Consider the following 11,281-nt stretch of genomic DNA (forward strand, 5'->3'; position numbering starts at 1 on the left):
CAAAAAAGTGTAAAACAAAGACGTATCAAGACGTAATCAAAGACGTAGAATCAAGTCTATTTTTACCATAATTTATCAAATTTTAAAGTTAATTTTAGCTGAATTTACTTAAATTCATGTGATAGGTTTGAAATTTGTTTTTTTTTCTTTCTCAAGAAAATTTTCCGACATAATATTTCAAATTCAAATTCAAAAAAAAAAAAAAAACTATCCGAAGATTACATTTTCTAATAAATTCCCTACCTTTTCCTTGCAAGAGGGGAAAAATTATAAATTTTTTTTACCCAAATTTAAATTTAATCAAAAATAAGCTATATTAAAATTAAATTTATAATCTATTTTTAGCTCCTGGATTTCTTGCAGAAGACACCAGCAGTAGTTCATCTGAAACAGATGGGTAAGTACTTTATTTAGATTGACAAATAGTGTAATTTCTTTAAGGAGAAAAATGGAAATTTTTAAAAGTTTAAGACATAAATAAATGAAAAAACAAATAAATAAATAAAAAAGAAAAAAAGAAAGAAATACAAAGAAAAAGAAAATTACACTAAAATGTTCTTTATAATGGCTTTAACATGAGTTGCACAAGAAACTGATGAAAGATGACCACCTATAGATAATTAAATATTCTATCTATAAACATCTAATCTAAAAATATATTATTTTCTTTCTCCTTTCAGCTACGAAATGCTGGAGGTTGATGGAGGGATAGTTTCTGAGGAGTCACATTTGACTTCTGATGAGGATGAAGCTAGTGATAGGTACTATATATGGAGTTATTATCTTTAAGAGATCATAATATTTGTATTGTAAACTACATTAAATATTCAACATTTTTACTATTAAATGAATTAAGCAAACTCATGTCTTGAAATTGAAACAACACTATAACGTGCTATTTTAATTTTTTTTCCTTTAGCGATGATATGGAAGAACTGAGTGCTGAAATAGAGCATTCTGAGTCATCTTCAACTGATGATGAGGAAGTTGAAATTTTGGAAATGTAATCTATTTAGTTTTTATTTCATTATTTTTGCGTTAATTGTCTTTAAGGAGATTCTAAATATTTAGCAATTTTCTTTATGATATATTGAATAGTATTTATGTTGCTACATTTGAATGCTGATTTTCATCGTGGAAACTTAAGTAAATAATTGTGTTAAATTCTTTTTAAGAAATGCATATTGAAATAGTTTATTTTTATCAGAGATTAATGATTTAAAATAAAATGTACATAATTCATGCAAGTATGATTTAGTTCTTATTAATAAAAAAACATGCTATTACATATGAAACATGTGTTAAGCTTGATGTCTTATCTATATTAAATGGTAATTTTATTTTTTTTCTTTAGAGATGACTTGGTTGAGTTGAGGGCAGAAATAGAGCCGAATCAGTCATCTTCATCTGATGATGAAAATGCTGCTATAGTGAATAGGTAATTTAAACAGCTTCAATGTTATTGAGATTAGGTATTTTAAACAATATTTTATACCATTTGCAATTTTTAAAAGCACACGCTACTTTCTTGCACGTAAACTAGAATTTATTTAGAAAGTTCAAACTAAATGAATATTGTCTGATCTGACGTAGAGGAATTACAAAAAATTAATATGTAGCATTAACGTAGAAGGCATGAAATAGTTTAAAAGAACTAATAATTTTTTAATCGTAAATATTTCAATCCAATAATGTTAAAAGAAATTATTTCTCAAAATTACTCCGAAATAAATATAGTCGAATTGTAAAACTCACGTATTCAAAATATTGGGTATAATAGCATGCCCAACGTGTATATTAATTTTGATGTATCGCGACAAAATGTAAAATCATCATCACATGTGATAAAATTTAAACTTTATTACTTTATAACGATTAAATAATGGAAGAAAACATCTGATTTGATAATAGTTTACAGCACTTACCTTCGTTCTAAAACTATTTCTCGAGTAAAAATTGTTTTTAGATCGGTAATCAACACTTTTCTACTTAACCGCAATGTTTATTTACAAATGAAGATGGGTTCTCATAGCTGGTCATTTGAACATGTCACTACACTTAGAGTTTTCAATTTCAATTAAATACATTTTTGGAGCTATTCTATTGCATTTTTTTCATAAATTTGAGAAACACATTTTAACAGGAAAGGCATTTGGTAATCTTGAGGTAATTATTCCATGAATTAATTTCTTATTTATTTTTAGCGACAAAATAGAAGAATTGCAGGCTGATATCGAGCCTAAAGAGTCACAAATGATTCTTGACAAGGAGAATGATCCTATGGATGGGTAATTAAAATCCTATTTTAAACTTACATAAATTTACTCTTCAATTAGTTAATACACCTGATTTAAATTTTTAATATCCGAAAACATATTTTGTTTAATTCGAATTCTTTATATTATTTTCTTCCAGAAACAAACAACATGCATTCTATTTCACTCATCTTCAAGTAGAATGGATATTTTTCGCATCCATTTTCATGAGATTTCCGTTAATAGTAGCAGTATTTTAATCCAAAATTCAAAATCCGATTTTCTGCACTTCCGTAGTTTTGAATTATGTAGTTAAAAATTTTCTCTAAAAAATTAAAAAAATTTAACCCATTTGTGTTTTTAAAAATAATAATTAATTGCAAAAAATAATATTTTCCACAGAATAAACTTTTGAATAAATTGTCTAAAATTTCCTCCAACCCTCTTATGAAAATAAAGGTTCCTATTCCGTCAAAAGAAATGAATCTAAATAGACTTTTTAATTTATTTCTGTTTTTATAACCTTATAACTAATGCCTGCACAGATATTTTAGCGCATTTGAGGAAAATCACACAAATATTTATCTTCATGAAAATCCGATCTCGAAATAAAAAGTTAATAATGTGTTCAAGTATTTATTTCTTCTTTATTTTTTAGCTAAAAGCACGTAAATTTTAATATTAAATAAATTTTATTAATTTTCTTCTTTCATTAAAGGAGAGATGGAAGTGGCCATTATTACTTCGAGATTGATTCGAGGGAAAAGAAAATACTGGCCAAGGCTAATAAAGTGAAAGAATCACTGGATATTGTAGTCGGATTAAAGAGGTATATATTGATTGCTATCAATCTTATTTAAGCAAGTTCATTATTTTTAATGTGAATTTAAATCACTAATATGCTTTTTTATGTTATTTAAAAGTATATTTGATAACGTATTTATTTAATTTCAAGTCTACTTTTTAAACTAAAGTAATATAAAATTGTAATTAATTATGTTTTTAAGTAGTAAAAACTGGCAATACGAGCAAAAGCTTAGAAATTTTTTTTAACTAAATTTAGTGCCACTATTTATGCACATTGTAAAGTATTAAAAATACTTTTTCCTCAATTTTTGACTATTTATACATTAACTAAGTATGAGGGTTTTCATGGACAATCGAGCCTAATGTATTCATTGGTAATTTAAATATTTTTTTGAAAATTAATTCAAAGAAATAGCTCTTAACGATGTAATATATATATATATTTATATATACAGTTACTTTCTATATTTGGAGGGGTAAAAATTCAATTCTGACCAAAAAGTTTTAAGTTAATTCAGAGAAAGTACGCTTTTCAAAGCAATTTCAAGTACTGTCGGGATTAATTAATTAGTGTATTTAAAATAAGAAACTGCAATATATAAGGTTGTTTGATTACAAATTGTGACATTTTCCGTTACTCTACAAAAATAAAACATCAAGGTACACAGCCGTCATTCATAAATATTTTTTTTTTCTTTGTGAATTACTTTGTATTTAATTGTATGATTTATTGTGCATGTTTTTTCAATTTGTTAGATTCCTTGATTTTGAATAATAAGATCAAATGTACTGTGATTGTAACATTGAAATTTTTTATGATGATAATAAGATATTTCAATAATTAAGAATAAGATCAAGAATCAAGATTATATTAAAAAAAAATTTGAATTTTGTTATTATAAGAAATAATAAAACGTTCTTTCTGCAAATTCCTTGGCAAGCTCACTAGTTAACGCAATTATTAATAAAATTCTTTTTTTAACGACATTTGTTGCAACTCTTTTATTTGCATGATTAATAAACAAAATAATTAAAATCTGATATAAGTTCAAGTACATAAATAACTCTCTTATAGATTGCTTAACAATAAATGGATTATTTATTACAGTTGCGGAGATGTTTCTCTTTTGACAAAAATTCTGGAAGAAAAATTGGCTCAAAATCCAGATTTTGCTAAAAAGAGAGAAATGGCCAGAAAGAAAGAGAGGAAAAGTGTCCGTTGCTTTGTGAGACGCCTGTTTACTGGGTGTTTCATACGGAAATATTAGGAAACTGAGTGAACCCAAAGCTAGACAAAATTTCTCAAAAAATTGTGACTCCAAAAATACCTATTTCTTGAATTTGGGACTCTGAATGTATGCTATTCCTGACATTAGGACTTTCCCTGACTTAGACTTTTCCCGACTGTGACTTTTCCCGACTGTGACTTTACCCGACTGTGACATTTCCCGACTATGACATTTCCCGATTGTGACAATTTCCGACTATGACGATTTCCGATTGTGACAATTTTCGACTGTGACAATTTCCGACTGTGACAATTTCCGACTGTGACATTTCCTGAGTGACAGTTTCTAAATGTTACTTGGCTTAAGACACACAACCTGGACGAAAAATTTGGAATATATAACTCCCAGATTTTCAGACATTTCCACGCGGCTGTGTGATTTCATGATTTCAAAATGATACATTACCAACAGTACGATTACCAAATTGATCACTTTTGATTGCATGTTCTTTATTTATTTATTGTAACTTATTATATGCCTGTAAAATTATCACTAAGTACAATAAATGGAACATGTTTAATGATTTGTTTGTTTCTTATTACTTTTATTATTCAGAATTATTGAAATCAATTTTTATTTAAAATATGTGTTACTACTGTGTGTACTAAAGTAATTTAATAAGTCGAACAGATTTTTTGAAACTATGGGACTTCTTCGACTTCTCACTAACACTAGAAATTGTCGACGCAGTTCAATTTATATCACTTAGCTAATTTCAGTAAAACTTTTTGTCTCAAGTTTATAAACAGTGAAATGTAGATTAATGAATGTTCATAAACAATGTTTGCTTATAAATAATGAAATGAATGTACAGTAGATTTCATAGCGGATTTTAATTCGTTTTTCCTATGTGTTTTGTATCGTGCGTCAAATCTCAGAACTTCTTGATCAGTTATTTCCAGAGAACTTGCACCTCTTATCTGTATTATCCGTAATAAGACGGAGTACCAATAGATTGACAGAAAATCATGTAACTGAAATGGATTGATATTCGCTCCTAAGAAAACGCAATTTTACAGTTTAATTTAATCAAATTTCATTAGAGATTTAAAAACAGTGTGCCAAATTCTCCATCTATGAATATAAGACAAGGATTAGGTAATTGCAAAAGATCATGTTTAAAAGTAACTGGCGTTAGTTTTCAAAAATTTACCAAATATATAAATAACTGAAACAAAAAATGACGGTAACAATAAAATTTGGACAGCAAAGTATTTCTTTAACATTTCCTTAGAAATATGCAAAAATTGATAATATTTAATGTAATGGTTTTGAAGTTGTGCGACTTGAGATTTTTTTTTTAAATTTTGGAGGTTGTGGCGACAGTTGCTTAGAAATGTAAAAAGTATAGAGATATACATTCAAGCTACCTCTCAGAAGAAATATAATAAATTCAATCAATTTGCTCCATTTCATCTTTGAAATTGTCTAATCTGAAGAAGCCTATTTTCTTTCGACACATTTTAACTGTTAAATGTTGTTGTTTTTGCTTATGACATGATACTCGTCTTTCACAAATATACGTGTATAAAAATCTATAAACTTTTCGTTTTCGAATTTAGACAGAGAACTATTAAAGATTAACATGGAACTGTTATTGTGAGGAGCTAGTCATCGATCTTTAGTGGCTGCTTGCAATAAGCTTAGATTGCTATATCGTGAAAGGTTATCAGTATATCATCAAAATTAATTTCCCAAATCAAAAAAGTTGAGTACCCACCTTTGGAGCTCTATAACCTAAAGGAGAATTTATCAAAAAATAATTTATTATGATTACAAAAAAAAAATAAATTCATCATTTAATTTAAAAACGGTATGGAAACAGGTTAAACATTAAAACTTTGCAAATTTATGTTTTTCAAAAAAAATAATAATAAATCAATAGTTACTTGATAAGTAGGAAATTTAAACATCTGTAGAGTAATTCAGAAAAAATGTAATAAATAAAAAATGATTTATAAAAATTTTCATTTCCGATATTGTTGTCATATCGTATTAGTTGAAAAAAACGTTACCTTGAAATTTTAATACTAGACTTACTTGCATTTATTGTTTACTGCAAAAGTTGAATGGAATTGTAGAGAATGGTACACTGTAAAACATTTCGCATCAAATTACGGTAAAAATTAATTGCACTCAGGTTGTCTGTACATGTTACTTAGAAATTCATTTTTAACAGAATATAATATGGAAGAAAAAAATCATACATACCATAATTTTTATAGTAATATTTACCTTAAACTTACTGAATTATGCTAATTTTAGCCCATGCATATTAACCTTGCATGCAGATGCATTTTAACCCATTCACTTTTCAATTTATAAAGTTATATAAGCAAAAAAGACCTGGAAAAAACTAACTAAACTGTCACACATGTATTTAGGCAATGAGAATAATTTTAAAACTGATTGATAAAACCTTTTATCGAGTATAGATTTTCCAGTCATGTGCGAACTTTTCAAATAATTGTTAATTTGCTTTTGGTAATATTTGAGCTATTTCTCCGTGATAGAAAATAATCTTTTTCCATGCTTACGTCCACCCAATTCTTTTCCCATTATTACGTAAGATAGTTGCAGTATTTTTCTGCAGAGAGCTCCTGTTTTTTTTCCCTTTAATTCGCGACCGCAACTAATTATGTAGGGGGCATTGTTGCATGAGCCGAATACCTGCGATTTCTATATGAACCGTCATGCAGTGACCCTGAAGACGTCTTTTCTGTAGCATGTAGCATTGCAACGTTCCATCTTTATTGTTGCTTTTTAAATTTAAAAAAGAAATATGTTTAAAAATCTTTCTTATGCAAACGAAAACAAAATGGTATCTCTTTTTTTTAGAGAAGAAACATATAAAACACATCGGAAAAATATTTGTGAATAAAAAGAAAACAATATGTATCTTCTTATTAGAGTTAAAACCTAATGCCTGAGAAATAGTTTAACTGAACTTTATGATGTAACATAAAAGGCTTATTTAAACTTTAAATTCCATATTTTTAAGAATCATATTACTTCAAACATTAAAATAAGCAAAAAGTATACATAAGCCTCATAAATTTATATAATTTAATTATGTAAAAAAAGTTTCTTGACAACAATTTTTATCAAAACATTTTAAGTTTCAATAAAAATCATTATTTAGAAACTTGAAAACATAAAATAAAGAATGCTTACGAAACAAGCAAAAAATAATTCTGAAAATTCTTCACATTAAAATAAAAAACTTTCACGTTTTTTTTCCTTTATAATCGGACGTAGAAAACCATTCTATAGAAATTATCATCAAAAAAGAAAAAAAAAGTATTTACAAGTAAATTTTTTTTAACAAATTATAACACTTACCAGCTTTATAAATCCGGAGAATTCCAAAATGATACGTTCCTCGTTTAAAAACTTAACTCAATAATATATTCTATCAAATAATATATACACAGATTATCCCTTCATCACTTTAAGATGACATACCACACAGCAAAAATTTTATAATTGTAAGATCTCGATATGAATTTCAATATTTAACTTAAAAACAGAATAGCTGAATGGACAATTGCAGCATCTCTTAAATTTTCCAAATTATTGTCATTACTTCTTAAGATTGATTTCCTGATTACGAAAATATAATTTTTAACTCTGACAAATAAATATTTATTTAATTATTAATATTTTAATTGAGCGAAAACGNCCACCGCAACAGAATTTCTCTAGTGTGCCAATAAAGAGCAAACCTGATCGCATACAGTTATCTATTGGATTCCTTGTTGCCTTGTTGCTTGCTGTTTTTTGACGCCCTTTTTTAGTGCTTCGAAAATGCCTCTTTGGGATTTGCCAAAAACAGAACAAGAAGCAATTTTATTTTTTCAGAAATATTTGTATGTAATGTAAACTAATTTTCCAAAAGAAACGCAAATGTACCAATTCCCATAACATAAAACTTATCTTGGTAAATGTACGTTTTGGAAATGTTATTTCATTTGGAATCTTATTTATTAAAGTTTATATGGCGACAGCATCAGGTGAAAGAAAATAAAGATTGTTTTGAATCTATGTTAAACTCTTTACCGGCCCATGTTCCACCGAAATCCGATTGACTACTTTGATTTTAAACAAAGTGTTTTATTTTATGATTTGTCGCAAAAATTTTAGGTGTAAATTATGGCACTTCACCGCAAAATCTGAAGCTACAGTGGCGCTAATACGTAAGTGCCGAATTTTTATTCCATACTTTTCTGAAACATATTACTTCAAACATTAGAATATGCAAGAAGTATACATAAATACATAACGTTATACCATTTAATTTTTCAAAAAAAGTATTTTGACGACAATTTCTATTAAGAAATTATAAACTAAAAAACGTAAAATTCTTAGGATAAAAAAACGATTTTAAAAATTCCTCGTATTGAAATAAAAAAATTCATATTGTTTCTTTTATTTATTCTTACAGTTCTTAATCAGACGTAAAAAGCCATTCTGTAGAGAACTATGATAAAATAAGAAAAAAATTATTTACAAGCAAAATTTTTATTATAAAAATCATAATGCGCGCCTGATTTATAAATCCGGAGAGTTCCAAATGAAATGTTCCTCGTTTGAAAATTTTATTTTCAAATAATATATACATAGATTATCCCTGCATTACTTTTAGATAACATACCACACATCAAAATTTTATGATTGTAAGAACTCGATATGAATTTTAATATGTAGCTTGAAAACCGAATAGCTGAATTCTTGTTGAAATTATTCTTTCAAAACTAAAAAATACTTTCCAAGAAAACGATAAAAATGTATTAATAATCATCACAAAAGATACTATTTCAAGTAATTCGAATGATTCGTTATTGTTGTTTTCCGAATTATATAGATACAGAAATCTATACTATTCTATAAAGAAGAAGAGTATTCTATAATTATTACAGTTCTGTACATTCTGAATTCACATTTACTTATTGGAATGAAGAAAACAATACTGACTTCACTTTAATTTGTAATGAATTGAGGACAGAAAAAATGTATTTTACCGTAATACACACATCTGTTACAGTATGCGATCCCGAAATTGGAAGTTATCAGTTGCAAGTTTATGGATAATGGAAGTTAAAAATTATTGAGGAATTTTTCTTCAAATCTTTGGCGTGTTCTGTTTCTAAAAGATTTACCAATGTTCTGGAGAGTTTTTTCAGGTTCTTCGGACTTTTCCTTAAGAAATTTTGCTTCTTATTTGCTGCTTAGAAAATGGTGTCTGATTCTGTTAATGATTCTGATGGAACTAAATAAAAACTTAATAAATAAATGCCTGATTTTTTCAGACTCCCGCTAGAGGGCGTACTCAAGCATTGCGATCACGAATTTTGAAAGTTACTATAATAATTCAATCTTAAATTTTAAATTTACATTTATGTTGTCAATACCGCAATAAAAACTGTGCGTTTTAGTTCATTGTATAAAATTTGCTTAAAATATATATGTTTAGTTTTCAACTGTTGTCAAATTTCTTAACCAATGCAACTACACGAAAAAATATTTTTTGAACAATTTATTTCCTCCGATTTAACTTTAAGTTTGAATTTTAAGCTATTTTTCAAATGTAATTTTTGATACTTCTGCATTTTTAAAAAATTGAAATGGAAAATTGAGATAATTTCTTATGTTTAATTTGTAACTCTGATCAAGAAAATCTAAAGAAAGGATCTCTCAAAAATATAACTATGAAGGAAACTTTTTTCGTACATTGCATTCAGTTTCCTAAAAACTAAAAGAAGATTATTCTTTTCTACAAAACTGATTCAACTTTAGTCTTCAATAAAATAGTGTTCTTAATTTATATAAATTGAGGTAAATCTGAAACTCATATTTTTGAGCATTTTTGTAGGTTAAATCTTGTTCTTTATACATCTGACATGATGAAGATTTTTCGTTGGTCGACGATCAAATTTTTATTTAATCTTAGGTAATGGATAGAATCGTTAAATTTTATGTACACTTACAAATAAAGAAGGAAATGAATTATTTTATATTCGACTCTTCCAACTAAACTCAAGATAATTATGTTTAAATATGGATGCTTCTTGTAATTTTACAAGCATTATATTTTACAAAAAACCTCCATATATAAAATTAGAGGTGGGATTAGAAAGAAGACGAATAATAATTTAGTCATACAAAATATGTCTGTTAACTTCAATAAATTTTTTATTCAAACGATAATGTATTTAGCACAATCATTTACTTAAATAGAATACTTCTTCTGACCCGTTTCCAGTCAGTTAGAATTATGATTTTAAATAAAATCGTGATCTGAACAGAATGGAATCGTCGAAATATGTTATATTCGACTAATACATCAAATAAGAAGGTAAGTATAATAAATATGAATATTTATCATAGTCTTGTAAACAATTTTTTTCCAGGAAATACTACTTAAATCCATGATCCATTTAGATGAAGGATGGTTCAGAAAAAATATATTTCCTTGAATAAACAACTATGTGCACAAAAGTATGACTGTTAAATTTAATTAATTCTTTCATCAAAATGTGAATATATTTTGCTAAATGATGTAACTTTTTTCTTATTATTTAACGAGAAAAAACTTCTTGCTTTAAAAAAATTGGTATATGAGGGGTGCACCATCTGATATGTTAATTAATTCTTGCTGACGATATCTTAACAGAGGAAATCAGATACGAAAAATATGTCTTATTTAACGAAATAAACATAGTTTTATTCAACAAATTTATACATTTGATCTTCAAATTATAAGTTATTTAGCAATAATATGTAAAATAGCAATATTTAGCAATATCTGTAAAATTATTTAACTACACACAATTGAACGAAATAGTCTTTCACAAGGCCTTGTGAAATATTTTCTTATAAATTTCAAAATTTAAGTAATTTTTTAATCAAATAGTATTTAGTTTTCGAAAA

The 11,281-nt window shown here is 26.7% G+C and overlaps 1 protein-coding gene across 1 annotated transcript; it reads left to right on the forward strand.

The window, feature by feature from the left end:
* Positions 1 to 311: 311 nt before the first annotated feature.
* LOC139425431 (uncharacterized) lies at positions 312 to 2,292 on the forward strand. Its single transcript, XM_071180314.1, has 5 exons — positions 312 to 397; positions 681 to 761; positions 920 to 1,003; positions 1,355 to 1,438; positions 2,205 to 2,292. Exons 2-5 carry the CDS (start codon positions 688 to 690, stop codon positions 2,290 to 2,292), a joined length of 330 nt encoding a protein of 109 aa, XP_071036415.1. The 5' UTR covers positions 312 to 397; positions 681 to 687.
* The last annotated feature ends 8,989 nt before the right edge of the window (positions 2,293 to 11,281 follow it).

This window comes from Parasteatoda tepidariorum, chromosome 4 (assembly GCF_043381705.1).
Source record: "Parasteatoda tepidariorum isolate YZ-2023 chromosome 4, CAS_Ptep_4.0, whole genome shotgun sequence".
NCBI classification, from domain to species: Eukaryota; Metazoa; Arthropoda; class Arachnida; order Araneae; family Theridiidae; genus Parasteatoda; species Parasteatoda tepidariorum.